This window comes from Schistocerca gregaria, chromosome 2 (genome assembly GCF_023897955.1).
Source record: "Schistocerca gregaria isolate iqSchGreg1 chromosome 2, iqSchGreg1.2, whole genome shotgun sequence".
NCBI lineage: Eukaryota > Metazoa > Arthropoda > Insecta > Orthoptera > Acrididae > Schistocerca > Schistocerca gregaria.
The window spans coordinates 179,405,275-179,429,303 of NC_064921.1; the positions used below are offsets into that span (position 1 = coordinate 179,405,275).

The following is a 24,029-nucleotide window of genomic DNA, read 5'->3' on the forward strand; positions in this document are numbered from 1 at the left end:
CAGAAATCTACTGGTATCAAACATAGGCCTTGATTTGAGGAAGGAATTTTTAAGATTGTAGGTTTAGAGTACAGCATTCATGGACTGTGGGAAACCCAGAACGGAGGAAAGTCCAAGAATTTGAGATTTAGTGCTATAGACGATGTTGAAAATTAGGTGGACTGAGAAGAGGACGTATGAGGAGGTTCCTCACAAAAGCACTAAGGAAAGGAACGCATGGAGGACACTGATAAGAAGAAGGGTCAGGGTGACAGGATATGTGTTAACTCATTAGGAGATAACTTCCACAGGGAGGTCCGCCAACGTAACCTGTTCAGCTCTCAACTCCCGTCTACAACTTGAAAACTTCATTTCTACTCAACTACTGCAACCTATAGCACCTGGACATACCTGCTGTAATAGAACATTGGTCTCTCCCTACAGTTCTTACCGCCGACACCTGCCTCCATTACCTGTCATTTCCTTGATGCTTTATGATGAGTCCTACCAGCCGACCCCTTTTCTTACTTAAGTTGTGACATAACTTTATTTTCTCCACAATTCGTTTCAGTACCTCAAAAATGGTTTAAATGGCTCTGAGCACTATGAGACTTAACATCTCAGGTCATCAGTCGCCTAGAACGTAGAACTACTTAAACCTAACTAACCTAAGGACATCACACACATCCATGCCCGAGGCAGGATTCAAACCTGCGACCGTAGCGGTCGCACGGTTCCAGACTGAAGCGCCTAGAATCTCTTGGATACCAGTGTACGGCGATTCAGTACCTCCCTATTAATTATCTGATCTGTCCATCTAATCTTCAACAATCCCATGTACGAGGGTAATCCCAAAAGTAAGGTCTTCTATTTTTTTATAAGTACATAGGCCTGTTTATTTCTACAATGGTTTACATCAGTTTACAGCTTGAACATTTAGCTATTTTTCGACACACTCATCATTTCTGTCGATGCATTTTTGTAGACGCTGTGGCAGTTTTTGTATGCCCATGTCATACCAGCAAGCCGCCATGCTGTTCAGAAAGTTAAGAACCTCTTCTTTCACCTCGTCGTCTGAGTTGAATCGCTGGGACCACAATTAACACTGACAGGTACTGCGAGAGTCTGAAAAACTCAAATGGGCAATGCAGAACCGGAGAAAAGGTATTTTAAGCAAGGGCGTACACATTCTCCATGGCAACGCCCGCCCACACATCGCTCGTCAAATCGTTACTCTCCTGCAACAGTTTCAGTGGAACATAATCACCCATCCACCCCATAGTCGTGACTTGGCGCCCAGTGACTATCACCTGTTCCGTAGGTTATAAGAACATTTGGCCGGAAAGCGACTCAGCTCCGACGACGAGGTGAAAGAAGAGGTTCATAACAGTATGGCGTCGAGCTGGTATGACAATGGCATACAAAAACTGCCACAGCGTCTGCTAAAATGCATCGCTGAAATGGTGATTATGTTGAAAAATAGCCAAATGTTCAAGCTGTAAACTGATGTAAACCATTGTGGAAATAAACAGGTCTATGTGTTTATAAAAAAATAGAAGACCTTACTTTTAGGATTACCCTCGAAGTATCTCGTTTAAAAGCTCCTTTCTCTTCTTGTCTGAGATGTTTATCGTCTAGTTTTCTGTTTGCCACAGGGTTGCACTACAGACGTATACCTTCACAAAAAGGCTTCCTAACAATTAACTTGGTATTCGACGTTAATAGGTTCCTTACTTTCAGAGACTTTATTACTGTTGCCAGTGTACATTTTTTATCCTCTCTACTTCGCCCGTCGTCACTTACTTTGCTACCCAAATAATAAGACTCTGCTACCTTTAGTATTGCATTTCCTAATCTGGTTCCTTCTCCTGTACTTCACTACATTTGTGTTACTTTTGTTCGTGTGCATCTTTTAGCCACATTTCGAGACACTATGCATTCCGTTCGAGTGCTCTTCCAATGCTTTTACCTTCCATGACGGACTTACAACGTCATCGACAAATCTCGATGTTATTTCTTATCCATAAACTTTAATTTCCTTTCAAAATCTCTATTGGTACTGATTTATAATTACCATAAATTATGATTTCCGAACAAATTGCAAAAATTTGTTATTTGCAAAAATTGTTATTTATTTACTGTTTCATGAAATAACTAGCCACATGTCAAAAAAGTACCAGTAAGGACAAGAAAATGGGGATCAATACCAGATCTGTATCGCCCCTTAAAATAACAAGGAGACCACATGGCACTCGAATTTTTGTAATATTTTATATTTACAATACATGATGTTCGAACTCAATAATTAGTCGCCTAAGTAGTTCTCAACGCTCAAAAAATTTCGAGAAAATGGGGTTTAAAATTCTTCGAGCGTGTTTAATAACCTGAAACGAAGATAGAGTTTTCGACAGGCAGTGTGGGACTGTGGTGGAATGCTCACCTACTGTGTGCTTGGCCTGGCTTCGATTCCCGTTCGAAGCAAGTTTTTAAAGAAAGGTGTGTGCTCTATAAGCATTTCCGTGAAGTGCAAAATGTATAAAATAGGAAAACGGCAGACCGGTAATCGCCGTTTCTAGTCTCGTTTCGGACATTATTTTCTTTGTTTTTTTTATTCAGTTCGAATACCTACATCATTTAAAAATAAAATTCATGAAATACTTGCCAATTAACGCACATATAATTGTTATTTTTATGAAAAATACACGCCTTGTTACTTGTACACTGTGCAATAAAATTAAAGGATCGCGTTTTGGAAGCCCCGTAATTGTCTCCCATTCCGACGCGTAAGTATGAAATTTGGCTCAAAGGTGTGTATAACTTGCTTCTGTAACTGAACAAAAGCTAGGCGCCCTGCTACATCACCCTCGGGCTCGGTGACGTTTAAGACAGCAAGGTATGGACACATGGAAAAAGAAGGCCACAACACAGAACATCATGAGAGCTGTAAGGTGGGTTAACGATGTCACACTGGCACGAAATTTAACCACAATTCTGCCCAACGCCACCGTGGATATGTCACACAATGGGAAGGTCGTCAACCCCCTTTTATCCACATTTACTCCCTTCTTTTGACGTCTCTGCGATAGAAGTGAGAACCGCGACACCCTGCTTTGAAATCACGCGGTTTTCTTATGGGTGACCGGGAAAAACATTCCAGACACACTGCCGCTCAGAATCCACACGAAAAGGCCGCAGGTGGTGACGTAGAGAGCGTATTGTAACCACTGCTTTCCTTGGGACGTTGCTTCCCTCACATTGCACCGTTGAAACCGACAACAGGAGGAAGTTCTCGACAACGCTTAACACTGCTGACACGCCCTAGGCGTTTCAACTCTACTCTGAGGACCTCGTGGGAAAGCAACCGGTTTTTAGGCTAGGCGCAAATTGAGAAGCGTATAGCACGTGTGACGTGACACGCCACTACAGCGCGACACGCACGTGCCGCACCGTACACCATACTTCGCACGCGCCGACAGGCGACGCTCTGTGCTGACTGAACCGAAGCGCGCGCAACCTCTTACCTTTCTCAAACGATTTTACAGAAACTGTTTTCTGAAAATATATATGATTTTTGCCTTACTTGTAGCGTTATACGTCAGCTTCGTGACGAAGTGCCCATCACCTCGCAAATGAGCATTCTTATTGTGATGTACACATTTTAGCAAGACACTACGCAAAACTCAAAAAGTTTGCAACGAAGATTAGGGGTCGCTATGATTTTGCGTTTGGTGTGTATTACACCATATGTTGCTGCGTATGAAATTTAGCTAACATGCTGAATTTTTGTTTAGACTTGGGAGGAGGTCTCTATCTGCCTCCGATCTTGAGAAAATGGATCCCATGTAGCGCGCTCACTTCCGATCTCACGCCCGCGAGAATGAAATACTCGCAACATCTCTCATATCTCCTAAACCGCTCGAGACATCGAAACGAAAGTGTGGCTAATGCGAGCACACAAGGAGGAGAGTATTTTGCCAGTTATTAAACACGCGGAACTTTCTTATCTATGGCGATATATCACTACTTATACTTCTTTTTTTATTTATTTCACTCAAGTGACTGTAATTTTTTAAGAGTTATCGACAGCTAGCGAAACAAGAGCTTCCTAGTATGAAAATAAACATGAAATTTCTTCTTTTATGTTACTGCAAACCGATACTATGAGGTTTTTCGTAAGCTATTGAGCTCTGTGATTGCCAATTACTTGTTTAATGAGGCCCTCCGTTTCGGAATTCTGTCTCAACAGCTGCTGTGAGATGAGTTTTGCAAATTACATTGTGACAAAGGAAGTACAATTAAACCAGTCACCAACAGAAATGTGGCCTTTACTCATAAATAGTGATGCTTCTTCGAATGAGAAAAGGTTAACAACTCACACAAAAACAGATTGGTAATTCTGTTGGAATTTTGGTGGAATCCCCGTAACACATCGTATTTTTAACACTGAGCGACTGGAATGGAAACTTACCAAAGGATTTTATTCCTTCTCTTGCTCTGAGCAGTATTAAAATAATGACGAGCGTTCCTTCAGGCGGAATGATAGGCACATGCCAGATACTGGTTACTCACCTAGGGCTTGCCAAACTGACATTGCGTGATCGCGAATAAAATAGTAGTTATTGAAAAAAATAAACAATTGATCTGTCGCACAACACAATGGTCAGTGTACTGTCAGCAGTGATGGATAATGCTCGCGACAGGAATGCACAAGCTAGCCATGTGTGTCTTGTGAGATGGAGTGCGAAAAACATTGTCATGAAAGTAGATCTGCCTTTGTCAGCAGCACATTTCAACAAATTAAATATATCTAATCACAAGACTCTTTTAGGATATTCCTACTTTCAATACCGACCATTTACTTCATTTGTGTAGCCTGTTGTTGTATAATTAGTTTATTAATGCTGATAATGTCCATGCAACAATTGAAATGCTTTTTCTCATCACGGCGAACAAATTAAAACATTGTTATTTGTGACTGCTTTTCGACTGTTTCTAGCTTGCAGTGGAAATATGTTGTTCACATGCATGTAGTACAGTGTGTCGTATTACATTATTACATCCATATCAGAGTAATCACAGTGAAACTCTATACTTCAAATCTTGGACGCTTTTTACAGAAGCATAAAGGGATCATACCTTTTCCCCTTTCTAAATTCTTGTAACAGATCGTACAGATACACTATCTTACTAGGCAGCGAGAAGATAACCTTGTTTTACTTTCAGGCCTTGGTTCTTAATCACATGATTTTATAATATTCCTTGTTTCCTTATTCACTATCCTCTTGCGATCTGAAAACATCGCGGAGGCATATGGTGCAATTCCAGCGGCCAATGGCTCATCAGTTACTGAAGTATACATTTTTCTTGACAGAAGAAAAACAAAACAAAACTATGCAGATATAAATAACAGAAAAGTATAACGTGCTAATGGCGAAAAACGAAACACGATCCAAAGGCAATAAAATTCAGTACACAGTAAGGCAAAATTTATCGTATGGGCAATATTACCACTGTTCATATGCGCTGCTCCGATGTAAGCATACTGCCGGGCTACTTTTCCGGTCCCTACCTCAAATTTCCAAAGTGCTAGCGAGGCAAGCGCTACGCACGGCGCGAGAAACTGTGCCTCAACGATAACGCCGCGCGACCTGGCGCAGGCACGTGTCGCGTCCCAGTCACGTCGCATCGCAATTTGCGCGGTCCCATTTGAATCTGTGATGTTACAAAAACGCGCGCTGCGCTGCGTCGTGCCACACGCGCTATACGCGTCTCAATTTGCGCCTAGCCTAACGTGATCTCATCCCTTTAGAGCGTGGTACGAGTGCAATTTTAGCCTAACATGATCTGATCCCTTTAGAGCGTGGTACGAGTACAATTTTTGCTTCGGTTCCTCCCCCATGAACCATGGACCTTGCCGTTGGTGGGGAGGCTTGCGTGCCTCAGCGATGCAGATAGCCGTACCGTAGGTACTACCACAACGGAGGGGTATCTGTTGAGAGACCAGACAAACGTGTGGTTCCTGAAGAGGGGCAGCAGCCTTTTCAGTAGTTGCAAGGGCAACAGTCTGGATGATTGACTGATCTGGCCTTGTAACAATAACCAAAACGGCCTTGCTGTGTTGGTACTGCGAACGGCTGAAAGCAAGGGGAAACTACGGCCCTATTTTTTTCTGAGGGCATGCATCTTTACTGTATGATTAAATGATGATGGCGTCCTCTTCGGTAAAATATTCCGGAGGTAAAATAGTCCCCCATTCGGATCTCCGGGCGGGGACTACTCAAGAGGATGTCGTTATCAGCAGTAAGAAAACTGGTGTTCTACGGATCGGAGCGTGGAATGTGAGATCCCTGAATCGGGCAGGTTGGTTAGAAAAATTAAAAAGGGAAATGGATAGGTTAAAGTTAGATATAGTGGGAATTAGTGAAGTTCGGTGGCAGGAGGAACAAGACTTTTGGTCAGGTGACTACAGGGTTGTAAACACAAAATCAAATAGGGGTAATGGAGGAGTAGGTTTAATAATGAATAGGAAAATAGGAATGTGGGTAAGCTACTACAAAATGCATAGTGAACGCATTATTGTGGCCAAGATAGATACGAAGCCCACACCTACTACAGTAGTACAAGTTTATATGCCAACTAGCTCTGCAGATGACGAAGAAATTGAAGAAATGTATGATGAAATAAAAGAAATTATTCAGATAGTGAAGGGAGACGAAAATTTAACAGTCATGGGCGACTGGAATTCGAGTGTAGGAAAAGGGAGAGAAGGAAACGTAGTAGGTGAATATGGATTGGGCCTAAGAAATGAAAGAGGAAGCCGCCTCGTAGAATTATGCACAGAGCACAACTTAGTCATAGCTAACACTTGGTTTAAGAACCATGAAAGAAGGTTGTATACATGGAAGAACCCTGGAGATACTACAAGGTATCAGATAGATTATAATGGTAAGACAGAGATTTAGGAACCAGGTTTTAAATTGTAAGACATTTCCAGGAGCAGATGTGGACTCTAACCACAATCTATTGGTTATGACCTGTAGATTAAAACTGAAGAAACTGCAAAAAGGTGGAAATTTAAGGAGATGGGACCTGGATAAACTGACTAAACCAGAGGTTGTACAGAGTTTCAGGGAAAGCATAAGGGAACAATTGACAGGAATGGGGGAAAGAAATACAGTAGAAGAAGAATGGGTAGCTTTCAGGGATGAAGTAGTGAAGGCAGCAGAGGATCAAGTAGGTAAAAAGACGAGGCCTAGTAGAAATCCTTGGGTAACAGAAGAAATATTGAATTTAATTGATGAAAGGAGAAAATATAAAAGTGCAGTAAATGAAGTAGGCAAAAAGGAATACAAACGTCTCAAAAATGAGATCGACAGGAAATGCAAAATGGCTAAGCAGGGATGGCTAGAGGACAAATGTAAGGATGTAGAAGCTTATCTCACTAGGGGTAAGATAGATACTGCCTACAGGAAGATTAAAGAGACTTTTGGAGATAAGAGAACCACTTGTATGAACATCAAGAGCTCAGATGGAAACCCAGTTCTAAGCAAAGAAGGGAAAGCAGAAAGGTGGAAGGAGTATATAGAGGGTCTATACAAGGGTGATGTACTTGAGGACAATATTATGGAAATGGAAGAGGATGTAGATGAAGATGAAATGGGAGATACGATACTGCGTGAAGAGTTTGACAGAGCACTGAAAGACCTAAGTCGAAACAAGGCCCCGGGAGTAGACAACATTCCATTAGAACTACTGGCAGCCTTGGGAGAGCCAGTCCTGACAAAACTCTACCATCTGGTGAGCAAGATGTATGAGACAGGCGAAATACCCTCAGACTTCAAGAAGAATATAATATTTCCAATCCCAAAGAAAGCAGGTGTTGACAAATGTGAAAATTATCGAACTATCAGTTTAATAAGTCACAGCTGCAAAATACTAAGACGAATTCTTTACAGACGAATGGAAAAACTAGTAGAAGCGGACCTCGGGGAAGATCAGTTTGGATTCCGTAGAAATACTGGAACACATGAGGCAATACTTACCTTACGACTTATCTTAGAGGAAAGATTAAGGAAAGGCAAACCTACGTTCCTAGCATTTGTAGACTTAGAGAAACCTTTTGACAATGTTGACTGGAATACTCTCTTTCAAATTCTAAAGGTGGTAGGGGTAAAATACAGGGAGCGAAAAGCTATTTACAATTTGTACAGAAACCAGATGGCAGTTATAAGAGTCGAGGGAAATGAAAGGTAAGCAGTGGTTGGGAAGGGAGTGAGACAGGGTTGTAGCCTCTCCCACATGTTATTCAATCTGTATATTGAGCAAGCGGTAAAGTAAACAAAAGAAAAGTTCGGAGTAGGTATTAAAATCCATGGAGAAGAAATAAAAACTTTGAGGTTCGCCGATGACATTGTAATTCTGTCAGAGACAGCAAAGGACTTGGAAGAGCAGTTGAACGGAATGGACAGCGTCTTGAAAGGAGGATATAAGATGAATATCAAGAAAAGCAAAACGAGGATAATGGAATGTAGTCGAATTAAGTCGGGTGATGCTGAGGGAATTACATTAGGAAATGAGACACTTAAAGTAGTAAAGGAATTTTGCTATTTGGGGAGCAAAATAACTGATGATGGTCGAAGTAGAGAGGATATAAAATGTAGACTGGCAATGGCAAGGAAAGCGTTTCTCAAGAAGAGAAATTTGTTAACATCGAGTATAGATTTAAGTGTCAGGAAGTCATTTCTGAAAGTATTTGTATGGAGTGTAGCCATGTATGGAAGTGAAACGTGGACGATAAATAGTTTGGACAATAAGAGAATAGAAGCTTTCGAAATGTGGTGCTACAGAAGAATGCTGAAGATTAGATGGGTAGATAACATAACTAATGAAGAAGTGTTGAATAGGGTTGGGGAGAAGAGAAGTTTGTGGCACAACTTGACCAGAAGAAGGGATCGGTTGGTAGGACATGTTCTGAGGCATCAAGGGATCTCCAATTTAGTATTGGAGGGCAGCATGGGGGGTAAAAATCGTAGAGGGAGACCAAGAGATGAATACACTAAACACATGCAGAAGGATGTAGGTTGCAGTAGGTACTGGGAGATGAAGAAGCTTGCACAGGATAGAGTAGCATGGAGAGCTTCATCAAACCAGTCTCAGGACTGAAGACCACAACAACAACAACAACAACAACAACAACAGAGGAAGGTTGCAGGCCGCTTTGAGACAAATTTCAAACTGATGAGTCGGAATGGGAAACAATTACGGAATTTCGAAAAAGTCATCCTTCAATTTTGTTGTGTAGCTTACATACATATCGCACACGAAAATCCGACTTTTATTGCAAATATGTGCCGGCTGCGGTGGCCGAGCGGTTCTAGGCGCTTCTGTCCGGAACCGTGCGACTACTACGGTCGCAGTTTCGAATCCTGCCTCGGGCATGGATGTGTGTGATGTCCGTAGGTTAGTTAGGTTTAAGTAATTCTAAGTTCCAGTGGACTGATGACCTCAGATGTTGAGTCCCATAGTGCTCAGCGCCATTTGAACCATTTTTGCAAATATGAATACTTAATTTCTGTTCTTTTATAAAAGATTGTCTAAATTAAAAAATTGCAAATTAACTTTCTTCGTTTCTATATATATTTTATGCTTCCCGGAAATGCTCGCAGATCATGGAACAATGTTTGAAAATATACCACAGCCGGGAATTGAACTGGAGCCGCTACGTGAGAGATGAGCATTCTGCTACGAAGACAGGAATCCTATAAAAAAAATTATTCTGGCTTTCGGTTATTAAAGGTGCTCGGAAAACTCCAATGTCGATGTGCGAGAATGTTTGAGAGTTGCATCTAACGCTACAGTGGATTTACATTTGAGTTCTGAGAGACACTCATAAAAAGAATGCAAAACTACAACTGCCATGTGACTTCCTTGTAACGCGGAGGCGCGGCGCTTACCTGTCTCGACGGCGAGGAAGTGCTGCAGGGAGAGCGACGCCTTGGTGTGGCCCTGCTTGTAGCGTTCCTTACTGTCCCGATACAGCTGCAGGTGCAGGCAGTCTGCAACACGAGACACACGTGGCGCTTCAGAGCGATGCTCACACACACACACACACACACACACACACACACACACACAGTGGGCAGAAAGTGGAAGCCTCAACACGATTCTGCAGCCGATGTACTGGGAAAATGGTTCAACACTACATCTGCATCTACACTCTGCAAGCCACCTAGCGGTATGTGTCTAGGCTTTGTGTACCACCGTTACCGCCCCGCCTCCGCTTCCTCTTCAAGTCGCGAATGGTGCGCGGGCACAACGATTGTTGGTAAGCCTCACTAATGCTATAATCTCTCTAATTGTACCTTCATTGTATTTTCATGAGATACACACAGGATGTGATATAGACTGGTTCATTCTACTATGAACGTATTCTCTCGGAAATCTATATGGTGAAAAGTATTTAAACCGACAAACTCTGGGAAGTTGTAGGGGACATCAAAACAAATATTTTTTCCTAATGTCATTTTTTCGTATGAGGAGTTTTTAAACCGGTAGAGGAAGATTTCTCTGGCGGCGAATTAATTAAACCAACAAACACTTTTCAATGTTTTTAAGACCAAGAGACAACAACTAGGTAGCAGATATGGCCCAATTAAACACTCTCCAACAACACCGACCCACACATTAACGAAGAACCGCACTTGATGAGCGTTAGTAATTGTGGAATGTGGGTTATCCTCACTCCAAACATGCAAACTGTGCATGTTGAAGACTCCATCACGCCCGAACGTTGCTTCATCGGTAAACAATACAGAAGATGGAAATTTAGGATGCATTTCACACTGTTGCAGGTACCACTGCGAAAACTGTGCTCTGGATGGATAATCAACTGGTTCCAGGTTGAAGACACGCTGTAAGTGAAATGGACGTAACAACTGTTCTCGAAGGACTGTTCTTACATTCGTCTGATTCGTCCCCATGTTACGTGCAATTGCACGAGTGCTGATTGAAGGATCCCGCTCAACATGCTGCAAGACAGCTTCCCCAAATTCTTTCCGTGCGACGGCGTCCTGTCCAGGTAATCTGCTAAATGACCTGGTCTCACGCAGACGTTGGTACACAGCAACAAAGGTCGGATGATGCGGGATACGGCGATTAGGATATTGTTGTTGATAAACCCGCTGTGCAACTCGTCCGTTGTGGTGCGCTATGTAGTACGCACCAATCATATCAGTGTACTCACTCCAGGTGTATCGCTCCATTAGTAAACAGAGACAATGCACTACTGCACTGGTGGATAGCAGTTGCATACAACTGAATACGCACTCTAACTACTGAAGAGCGTAATACGGCCTTCAACGGTTTAAATAATCCTCGTAGGAAAAAATGACGTTAGGGAAAAATATTTATTTCCATGTCCCCTGCAACCTCCCAGAATTTGTCGGTTTAAATACTTTTCACCCTGTGTATTACAATGAAGCTGAAACCGTCACTGATCCCAGTCTCAAGTTGCCTACGCAACAGCTGCCAATGGCAACGAACATTTGACTTTCAGTATTTCGTATTCTTACTGACGAAATTTAATTTCAAAATCTACTCATTAACAGGTATAATGTTACGTTAAGGATTTAACACAATCAGTTAAGAATTAAAGTTAGAAAATGTTTGTACGTCTCGAGGCAGCGCAACTCACGTGGCGCAAATTACCCATACTATTTTTGGATGTGAGGTCCGCCAGTTATGCAAAACACCGTTTTTCTCAGTACCCAAACATGTTTCGGCACCACTGTGGCATCATCAGTGGGTTTTCGTTTTTATTTATTCTGCAATGTGAACATTTTTGTTAAATGGTTATAGAATTATGTGCATTTTTAATTCAAACAAAAGATCATTTCTTTTTATAAATACCTTTACATTTGGTGTGCATGAATTTTCTGGATCACTTTTGTGTTAATTACTACAGGTAGCTTGTCATCTGCAACCAAACGATGTTGATGAGAATGTTTTTTGCTGGGAATTAACCTACCTTATAATTGGCGGACCTCACATCCAAAAATTTTAACTGCAAACACGGCCAATACAAGGAGCTGCAAATTGAAAAGATGGACACCCATACTATATTCATCCACTATCTGAGAACGATAGCACTTAGCAACTTCCAGATTAACTTTACACCGTCATTCAAAACCTTTTCGAAACATTTCCTTGCTGACTCCCCCCCCCCCCTTTCTCAGTCTCCCTCCACAAAATAATGAAGGGAAAAAGTTTTTCAGTTCTGCTGAAATCCTATTGAAAATGAAACTACTCAGTAGCCACACCTTACTATAAAATGGTTAAGGAAGTGTGACCTAAGTACAAGTAATTTTTTTTTCGTCTGGTGCTCACTGAATGAATGGTGCAGTTTTACGCCGAAAAGTCTACGTTGTCATCAACTAATCCTGTTTTGGAAAAGCCGTCTACAAAATACATGATTACATTCAGTCGCTTCTGGCAAACCTTACAGCATATGCATATGATGGTTGAACTCAATGTACAGGATGACCCAAAAGTCTGACAAAATTTGAAAATTCAGTACTTCATGGAATACTGAGAATTGAAGACGTGTTTGGAATAACATGGGGTTTTATTGAAACAAAAAAGTATGTAAAATGACCAACAGATGACGCTTCCTACGATGCAAAAGCAATAATTAGAATAACAATTGATTTTTATCAGAGATGGTCTTTGTAGCATACGCTCAAAATGTCGTCCATCATTCAACAACAATACCTGTACTCGAGGAGCAATGTTGTGAACAGCACTTAGAGTATATCAGTAGGTATTGTGAGAAATGCCCGTCGGGTGTCGTCGTTCAGCATCCACAATGAGGTCGGACGATCACGGCACACTTGTGACTTCAGGTGACCCCTCAACCAATAATTGCAAGGATTGAGGTTTTAGCAAAAGATTTGCCGAGAACCCGAGAAAATTCTGGTCCTACGTTAAATCACTTAGCGGGTTTCTTCTATCCAGTCACTCGTTGACCAGTCAGCATACGGCAGCAGAAGATAGCAAAAGGAAAGCCGAAGTTTTACATTTCTCATTTAAGTAATTATACACACAGGAGGATCGTACAAACAAACCGTCCTTTGACCATCATACTGGCTCCCGCATAGAGGACATACTAATCATCCCTGGCGTAGAGAAACAACTGAAAAAATTGAAAGGCAGTAAGTCGCCACATCCGGAGGGAATCGCAATTTGGTTTTACGAAGAGTACTGTACGGCACAGGCCCCTTACTCAGTTTGCATTTACCGCGAAACTCTCGCCCAGCGGAAAGTCCCAAACTACTGGATAAAAGCACAGGTGACTTCTGTAACAAGGAGGGTTAAAGAACGGGCCCGGATCATTATAGACCAATACCATCTACATCGGTTTGTTGCAGAAATCTTCAATATATTCTCAGTCCGATAACAATAAATTTGCTTAAGATGGGAAAGTCTCTCTCCACCAATCAGCACGGATTTAGAAAGCAGCGCTCGTGCGAAACTTAGATTGCCCTTTTCTCGCATGACATACTGCGAATCGTAGATGAAGGGCAACGGGCATTCCTAGATTTCCGAAAAGCATTTGACATGATTCCCCACTGCAGACTGTTAACAGAGCTACGAGCAAACAAAATAGATCCCCAGATATGTGACTCGAAGGTGTCTTAAGTAAAAGAACATGGTGTGTTGTCCTCGACTGCGAGTGCTCATCAGAGACCAGGGTACCGTCAGGAATTCCCCAGCGAAATGTGATAGGATCACTGTTATTTTCTATTTATAATGTAAATGATCTGGCGGACAGGGTGAATAGCAATTTGCGGGTGTTTGCTGATGAGACTGTTGTGTACAGGAAGGTGACGTCGTTGAGTGACTGTAGGAGGATGTAAGTTGACTTAGACAAGATTTCTAGTTGGTGTGATGAATGGCAGCTACCTCTAAAGGTAGAAAAATATAAGTTAATGCTGATGAGTAGGGAAAACACCATTAATTTTCGAATGCAGCATTAGTAACGCGTTGCTTGACACAGACACGTGGATTAAATATCTAGGTGAAACGTTGCAAACCAATGAAACTGAACAACCATGTAAGCATTGTATTAGGGAATGGGAACGGTCGCCGGCCGGTGTGGCCGTGCGGCTCTAGGCGCTTCAATCTGGAACCTATGGTCGCAGGTTCGAATCCTGCCTCGGGCATGGATGTGTGTGATGTTGATGTCCTTAGGTTAGTTAGGTTTAAGTAGTTCTAAGTTCTAGGGCACTGATGACCTTAGACGTTAAGTCCCATAGTGCTCAGAGCCATTTGAACCATTTGAATGGGAATGGTCGACTTCGGTTAATTGGCAGAATTTTGGGAAAGAGTGTTGAGACCACATATAGGACACTTGTGCGACCTATCCTTGAGTACTGCTCGAGTGTTTGGAATCCGCGCCGAGGCAATTCAGAGGCGAGGTGCTAGTTTCATAACCGGTAGGTCTGAACACCACCAAAGTATTACGGAGATGCTACGGGAACTGTAATGTAAATTCCTGGAGGGAAAGCGACGTTCTTTTTGAGTAACCCTAATGAGAAAATTTGGAGAACCGGCTTTTGAAGTTGACTGCAGAACGATTCTACTGCTGGCAACAAAATATATATAGAAACGAAGAAAGTTAATTTCGCGTAATGACCATGAAGTAAAAGAAATTAGTGCTCTGTTTGCTAGAGGAACAGGAAAGGAAGTGAAGAGCTGTGATAGAAGGTATCCTCCGCTACGCACCACATGCTGACTCGCGGAGAATGTGTGTAGATGTAGAAGCTTGTGGAAGATACTGTGGCCATTCTGTCGGTTCACTCGTAACATAGGAGCACAATAGGCCCGAACCATCACGTGACGCTACTTCAGTGATAACTGCAGATGGCAGCCTGTGGAGGTGATTGAATGCTCATACTTTCCACCAGCGCGAAAATGCTCCTATCGGAGTACAAAAATGCGAACATGTTCCTGTTCATTTAAAAGACTGATTGAAAATTAGGGGGTCAGCTGCCTGATTTTACATTCCTCAGTACATTTAAATTTGTTTTCCAAAAAGTTTGGCATGCGAACATATTCGCGCATTTTTTTTTAACATGCAACTCACCTCAAACTCCTACAACCTCCCCAAACTGTAACTCACTCACACCCACTAATCCATCGTTGTAAGTCGCTCATGCTCATCCACTCCCAGTTGCCCTTTCCCACTCACTCATTCAGCCCAACTCATTGTCATTGTCTCTTTGGGTCTCTCTGTCATTGCCCCTGTTTCAAAAGCACAGTCTCCTGCTTTCTGTCCTACTACTACAGTATCCTCTCACTGTCAATGTCTCCCTCTTGCCCTCTCTCTTACTGCTAATATCTCATCCCTTTCTTCCTACTGCTGCTGTCTCTTCTCAGTGTCACCATCTCTTTCTTCGTCGTTACTATTGTCATAAACTCTCTCATTACCTCTAATTCTCACCCTGTCCAACTTTATCTTTCTCTTTATTCCCCCCCCCCTCCCCTGGTATTGCCTCCTTCACTCTTCCTAGCATTGTTTTGTCACTGTCGCCTTTCTTCCACTGCTACTGTGTCCCTCTCTCTCTCACATTGCCATTGCCTTCTTCGCTCTTTGTATAACACAAACACTGTCTACTATATTCCAGTTTGTATGACTTTTCCGTCTCTTTGCCACTGCCACTGCCTTCTTCTCTCTCAGCAGTGCTGATAAATTCGCATGTCAAAATTTGTGGGAAAATTTGAGGAAGATAGAGTGAGGCAGCTGGTACCCCAAATTTCAGTGAGAGTTTCTGAAATAAACACGAACATGTTTGCATTTTTATGCTCTGATAGGAGTATTTTTCCGCGGGTTCCCTTCTTTTTTCTGTTGGAACATACGAAAAGAACTTTACATGTCAGTAAAATTTGGATACTTTACTTATGTGAAACTGGAATAACGCAAAAATAATGTTAAACTTCAGACTGGATTTCAATGCACAAAAATTTTGCATGTAGTTCAGTACAACAGCATGGGGTTCCAGGTAATAACGAAGACACTTTACAGCATATGCCTCCGTGCTAGGTCACTTTATGAACTACGTTTTCGCCTCACACCGGATTTTAGGTGAGTATTTTACGTGTGCTTTTAGGATAACTGTGAATTTCTGTAACTCGGAACCGGATAAAGATGTGGAGGAGGTTTGCAAGAGTGTTTGAAATCAGGTTCCTAGGAATACATAGTAAAAATTACAGCGATTTGTTGTGCATAACCGTCTCGGAATCCGAGGCTGGCTTTTGGTACCCAAAAATAAGTTTTTGGAGTGTTTCCCGATTTTTTGAAAATTGGGAAATGGCTCTTCTAGATAAAAGCCTGGGGCATATATCTTTAAAATTTGAGCAATTTTATGCTATTGTTTCTTATTTTGGTTTCGCCATATCCCAGATTTTACGTATACATGTATGGTAACATCGAATCTGTGTAACATGGAAACGGATAACGATATCAAGAAAATTTTCAAAGATGTTTGAAAGAGAGATCTTAGGAATATATCGTAAAAATTTCAGCCATTTACTGTGCTTAGTCGTCTTGGAATCCTCGTGTGGGTTTTGGTCCGCTGGTGCCTTCGAAAATGTGGTAAAAAATCCTTTCAGTTGGTTTTTCCGGGGAGCCGCCCATGTACTAATGGTACCTCTTTAAGCCCCTTAAGACCCAATGGAGACCAAATTAAATGCAAGAAGAACCAAACGTTATGCCCATTTAACTAAGCAGGAGCAAATGTGTAATAATCATACTTTGACCCTGTACTGTACGGTAATGAGACTTAAGATGATCCTTCTGTTGGGTACACAAAAGGTCCCTAACCCAAGGGCTATCGAAAAATACTTGGCCCTAATTTTTTTCACCAACAGGACCAGAAGTATCAGAACCGAAAAATCCCGTTTTTATACGCGGCGTTTTGGAACACATTAGATACGCATGCTGTCGCGTACCTGCCGATCTGCAGTTGTTTCAAACGTCATAGGTTGATGGCAAAAGCTTTGTACGCTACACTGGTACCAGAGGAACGTATTGGAGATGTCCTAGAGTGGGACGAGGCGCGGTACTCCAGCACGCGCCGTAGTGGCGCTATCTGGAAACGGGGTCGCCTGGAGTACAGACACGTCTGCAGTCGGGGGTGCTGAAAGGCATGCGTGGGGTGCGCTAGCCAGCCGCCTGCTTTGTCGCCTTTATCGTCGAGGGCTGGCGAACTGAGCTGAGCCGAGCTGAGCAGGGGGCCACGTCTCCTCACTTCCTAACGCGCCGCGCCCGATCGATCCCCTAACCTAACTGCTCGCCGTAAGTTGACACCCCGCTAGCGGCCGCAATCCGTCCTCCGGTAACGTAATGCGTCCTCCCCCAGTCACCGGCTAAAGCCGTGGGGCTGCCGCGTCCCCGCGAGCTGTGCGTTCTACGCCTTGTTTGATTGTTTGCCTTTTCGATCTTCTTGTAAACAGCTTCTTCACTTACCATTGCTTAATTGGTCAAAATACAAGGAGTTCATAAACTCCCGCCATTATTTCAAAAAATCATAGCTATTAGAGAGAGAGACTCTCGGTATGTCGTAAAACATTCAGCAGCTCTCTAAGTTTTTTTCCTTTGTCCTTCGTTGGTTTCAGATTTGACTTACAGCGCATTGATTGTCCGTATACAGAAAAGTTAAAACAGCCTTCAGTGCGATTAAAAGCAAGGGTGGTAATGAAAAGTACGCTAAAGTTTAAGAAAATCGTCCAGAAGAATCAATATGGAAAGAAGTACAGAGTATACTGGAGTACAGAGGAATGACGAGGTACATTCGATGTTCTGTAAACACTACGATAAGGCTTCCCCAGCGGCAGTTCATCTGAAGAGGAGTGACGGCTTGGGAGTAGGAGGTGTACCAAATCTGGGTAACATGCCTGCACGCAAAGTGAGAAAAAAATTGAAAAATTAAATGGTCGTAGGAAGGACGGATTCATTATTCAAAAAACGAAAATAACCATACATGAAATTATAAGCAACGACATCAAATTCAAGAGTGCAAGAGAAATCATACAGTTAAAAGCAGAAGAGAAAGCAAGTAGGTGGAAAGAGTACAATGAAGACGTCTGCGAGGCCGACGAACAGAAGAAGAAAGGTAAGACGATGTGGAAAACAGGACCCCGTATTAAAGTCAAACATAACTTTGGAGAAAGCGACCAAATAAGGCGGAAAGTAGAGATAACATTTTTTCGGAATTTCTAAAATCATTGTATGAAGTAGCATCCATATGACTAATCAAGTTAGTTTGTAGAATCTATGAGACTGCAGAAATGCCGTTAGACTTTTGGAAAAAAATCGCACAGCCAACTTAACATCTCGTGCTTCCACATAGCTCACAAGAATATCAAATGGTATAATACGAAAAAAAACTGACGGTATGTTAGATGTCGACCAATTTCTTCTCAGAGTCTTGAACTTCACAAAAAGATACTGGGATGAACAGATCGTACCTACATCTTTTGTTCACTTCAGAGTCCAACAGGACAAACCTAGCAGTAATACGAGAGATACATACGGAGGAGGTTACTATGGATGTTTCTGCAAGATGACTGATATTGGAGCTACCAGATTACATCACCATCGCCTTCATCTGAAAAGCCGCAAGAGGTTCGTAGTGAACCATGTAGATTAATATCACATTCGTACACGAAAGAACGAGAAAATAAATTGACGAGAGTAAAGAACTACAATACTGTTTTAACTTTTCTGTGTACGGACAATCATTTGTCTTTCGATTTCATCACATTTTTCGTGCCTTAGCTTCCCTACACTTCCTATTGATTTAATTCCTAAGTGTATTTAATTCCTGTATTACTGAATCTCCCTGAACTTTTTGTACTTCTTTCCTTTGTCGATCAACAATAGTATTTCTTCCATTACCCACAGTTTCTTCTCAGTTTTTGAAATTCATGGTGAAAAACTCCAGCTATCATTTATTTTTACACAATTCGCTACTAGTTCCGGTCAATGGCCATTATCAAGCTTAGGCTAGAACGGATAAGTTACAACATTAGAGGCTATACAGTTTACAGGGATATATGAGGTTAAATAGTATCTCACTTGCTGGCATAAACGGCAGAAAAGTTTTACCATAATTTGAACAAAAGTAATTTGCTCTTTTAAGCCAAAGATAGTACGTAAAACATTTCTCACAATAGCTATTGTTTACGATAATTTTTGTCAAGAAGCAAGCCACATCGACAGCTGGTACCACACTGCCAGATGTAACTACCGCAAACAGACAAGGATACAGTCAAAGACAATGCCTTGTCAAAGAGACAACTATAGTATGTGTTGGCAATTGCATTATCAATTTACTAAGAGGTACATTATAATCTTTGTTTCCAAGCAAACACTGCACATTAATGAGCTAGATCTTAACATTCCATAAAAACAAACGTAATATATCATGAAATGCGACACTGGCGACCTTTGTAACCTAAAATACATCGTATTTGCCGAAAATAAACCAGCATAAACCGTAGAAGACCATTTAATGACATTAATACACCAGGTAACGCCACATTGGCGACATTTTGTGTATTGCAAAACATTGTAATTACCGAAAAATAGGTCAGCTAGGACAAACTACTGAGCTTCGCAGTTACCTTCCTTGTACTTAATTTTTTCTTTCCAACTTCTGTGATGGTCCTTTTTAGAGATGTCCAGTCCTCTTCAACTGGAATGCCTATTTAGCTACTCATTGTCGCTTCTTTGTGCACTGATTCTTCCTGACAATAGTCTCTTAAACTTCAGCCTACTCTACATAATTACTAAATTGTGATCTGATTTATATCTGTTCCTGGTATCCCTTACAATCGAATATCTGATTTCGGAATCTCTGCCTGATCATGATGTAATCTAATTGAAATCTTCACGTATCTCCCGGCCGTTTCCAAGTGCAACTGCTCCTCTTGTGATTTTTGAACAGTATTCGCTATTACTAGCTGAAATTTATTGCAGAAAATTAGTATTTCTTCTCTCTGATTCCTACTACCAGGCCCATATTCTACCGTAACTCTCTCATATTCCTTCCCCTACAACCACATTCTAGTCATCCAAAGATTATCGTCACTCCTTACGTACGGAATTAGCTGTCCAGTAACTTCATATACTTTTTTTTACCTCTTCTGCTGCTACTTGCGACGTTGCCATGTATGTTATCGGTGTTGGTTTTCTGTTGATTCTGATGAGAACTGGCTGAACTGTTCACTGTCACTCACATCTGCCCTACCTTCCTATTCATAAAGAATCCTATTCCCATTGTACCATTTTTTGCTGATTTTGATATTACCCTATATTCATCTGGCCAGAAATCTTTGTCTTCTTTTCAGCTCACTTCACTTACCCCTACTATATCCAGACTGAGCCTTAGCATTTCCCTTCTCAGATTTTCTAGCTTCCATATCACGTTCAAACGTCTGACATTCCACGCCCCAGCTCGTAGAAAGTTATCCTTTCGTTGGTTATTCAATATTTTTCTCATGGTCATCTCCCCCTTGGCAGTCATCCTCCACAGATCCGAATGGGGGTCTAGTCCTGACTCCATCATGCTACTTTTTCAATTGGAGGGCACATGTCCTATCGATACACATTATGTGTCTTTAATGCAGTGGTTTCCATTGCCTTCTGCATCCTCAAGCCGTTGATCATTGTTAATTCTCTCTCCTTTCAGGGGCAGTTACCCACCTCAAGAGGAAGAGTATTCCCTGAACATCTATCCCCTCCTCCACCTTCCTTGACAGGGCCGTTGGCAGAATGAGGGTGACTTCTTATGCTGGAAGAATTCCACCACCATTGCTGATGATTTCCATTCAAAATTTAATCAGTGGCTGGGTTCGAATCCGGGACCGATAACAGTTTGCTTACAAAGTGCAAACGGTTCAAGCACTTGTCATATCCACGCCTATATTTTATTCAGGGTCATATTCGCTACAGCATTGTGTGTGGAGTGTGAATGAACATTCTCGTGATATTAATAAAAACGACTTCATCGACAACAAAGAAATAAATATTGTCAATGACATAATTTAATATTAGACAGTACCCATGGAAAAATATAACGAGAATCCCCATCTTTCCTTATCTATGATACTTCTAGAATAATGCTTCTTCTCGTTCGAACTGTTCTATTGATCGGATGTAACTGGTGTCTCGTAACAGAGAGGCCTGTAAAAAAACTGTATTATGTTATTAATATTTGAAAAATAGAGTTTCTGTATCATTGAAATGAATCTTCTTTGTTTGGACTTTTATTTCACTACGATTCTCGTCCTACATAAATGTTAAGTTTTCTGATAAGCTACAATGGAGCGCAGCAACTAGCGCTATTGATCTATAGCGGGGTTTATTGGTAAATGCTGAATAATAGGCGATTAACATTGAGAAATACTTTTAAATGTTGATGCATATAGTAAAGGTACAGAAAAGATTATATATATATATATATATATATATATATATATATATATATATATATATATATATATAATTAAAATAAGAACACCGAACACCGTGAATTCATTGTCCCAGGAAGGGGAAACTTTATTGACACATTCTTGGGGTCAGATACATCACATAATCATACTGACAGAACCACAGGCACATAGACACAGGCAACAGAGCATGCACAATGTCGGCACTAGTACAGTGTATATCCACCTTTCGCAGCAATGCAGGCTGCTGTTCTCACATGGAGACGATCGTAGAGATGCTGGATGTAGTCCTGTGGAACGGCTTGCCATGCCATTTCCACCTGGCGCCTCAGTTGGACCAGCGTTCGTGCTGGACGTGCAGACCGCGTGAGACGACGCTTCATCCAGTCCCAAACATGCTCAATGGGGGACAGATCCGGAGATCTTGCTGGCCAGGGTAGTTGACTTACACCTTCTAGAGCACGTTGGGTGGCACGGGATACATGCGGACGTGCATTGTCCTGTTGGAACAGCAAGTTCCCTTGCCGGTCTAGGAACGGTAGAACGATGGGTTCGATGACGTTTGGATGTACCGTACACTATTCAGTGTCCCCTCGACGATCACCAGAGGTGAACGGCCAGTGTAGGAGATCGCTCCCCACACCATGATGCCGGGTGTTGGCCCAGTGTGCCTCGGTCGTATGCAGTCCTGATTGTGGCGCTCACCTGCACGGCGCCAAACACGCATACGACCGTCATTGGCACGAAGGCAGAAGCGACTCTCATCACTGAAGACGACACATCTCCATTCGTCCCTCCATTCACGCCTGTCGCGACACCACTGGAGGCGGGCTGCACGATGTTGGGGCGTGAGCGGAAGACGGCCTAACGGTGTGCGGGACCGTAGCCCAGCTTCATGGAGACGGTTGCGAATGGTCCTCGCCGATACCCCAGGAGCAACAGTGTCCCTAATTTGTTGGGAAGTTGCGGAGCGGTCCCCTACGGCACTGCGTAGGATCCTACGGTCTTGGCGTGCATCCTTGCGTCGCTGCGGTCCGGTCCCAGGTCGACGGGCACGTGCACCTTCCGCCGACCACTGGCGACAACATCGATGTACTGTGGAGACCTCACGCCCCACGTGTTGAGCAATTCGGCGGTACGTCCACCCGGCCTTCCCGCATGCCCACTATACGCCCTCGCTCAAAGTCCGTCAACTGCACATACGGTTCACGTCGACGCTGTCGCGGCATGCTACCAGTGTTAAAGACTGCGATGGAGCTCTGTATGCCACGGCAAACTGGCTGACACTGACGGCGGCGGTGCACAACTGCTGCGCAGCTAGCGCCATTCGACGGCCAACACCGCGGTTCCTGGTGTGTCCGCTGTGCCGTGCGTGTGATGATTGCTTGTACAGCCCTCTTGCAGTGTCCGGAGCAAGTATGGTGGGTCTGACACACCAGTGTCAATGTGTTCTTTTTTCCATTTCCAAGAGTGTATAACAATGCCTGAAGGAGAATGGGTAAGTTATGGTCTTATATTAGCCGCCATCTTAGTGAAATAATGCAGCGGCAGTTTTATATTAAAATTTTTCACAGACATAAATCTTGATGGTCATTATTGCGTTAATAATTGTGTATTGGTGGCCCAGAATCCAGTCAGAGGTAATAATTTCCACTTAGATTGTGAATAATCTTCAAATATAGTGAACTTACGTCTATGCAAGCAGCATTTTACGTGATAAAAATTGTTCTCTGCTGCTGGTTATTTCGTAACAACTTTTATGAAAAATTTTGACAGCGAACAATACGTTAGTGTTGTGTGCGTGTGGTATTGTGTGACCAAACTGTTCATTTTACTTAAATAAAAGTGTTGCCACCTCGAACAATAGTAGCGGTACATAGACAATCTGCAACTGGTAAATTATTATTGAGATTATTATGCAACAGCACTGAAGATTGCTAAAATTCGTTACTCACTTGTAGTTGAGATTACTTATTTCGCATTTAGCTTGTTTGCTGGTTGTATATGATCACTTTTGTGCATGAACTTAGTTCCATTTACACTGCTTGACAGACAACATTGCCCCATGTTACCAGATGGAGATTTCTTTCACAAAATAACGATCATTAGCCGTGAAAATCATGTTTCGCTAATAATAAGTAACTGGTTTTGTTGTAGTCTTGCTGAAATTGCACAATACCGATACTACGACGCGGCACACGCCGCAGACAAACGATCGTTCCCTGCGGTGTGCATTTGCGTGTGTCATTCTGGCCTCCGTAGCTTTTAACAATGAAAGACTTTCTGTTTTCAGATGAAGCAGCGTCCCACATTTCTGAAGATGCGAATCGCCACAACATGAGGATTTTGCGCTCTAAATACCCAAACAACACATATGAACACATTCTTGATATCACGAAGCTTGGTTGCTGGTGTGGCGTAATGCATGAAAGGTCGATTTTTCTTCGCCGAGAAAATGATAATACGAAATGCTTACCTAGACTTGAAGAAATAGTTCCTACTCTAGTTCAGAGACCGAAGAGCTGCAGCGGTTCATAATC

At 42.3% G+C, this 24,029-nt stretch overlaps 1 protein-coding gene across 3 annotated transcripts in view; it reads right to left on the reverse strand.

Annotated features, from left to right (window-relative positions):
* LOC126336640 (uncharacterized) overlaps positions 1 to 24,029 on the reverse strand; it is a 1,144,005-nt gene that overhangs the window by 108,958 nt on the left and 1,011,018 nt on the right. For all 3 annotated transcript variants that reach the window (XM_050000560.1, XM_050000559.1, XM_050000561.1), the window contains exon 3: positions 9,933 to 10,034. In XM_050000560.1, the coding sequence (XP_049856517.1) occupies positions 9,933 to 10,034 (102 nt within the window). The remainder of the gene's footprint in view (positions 1 to 9,932; positions 10,035 to 24,029) is intronic.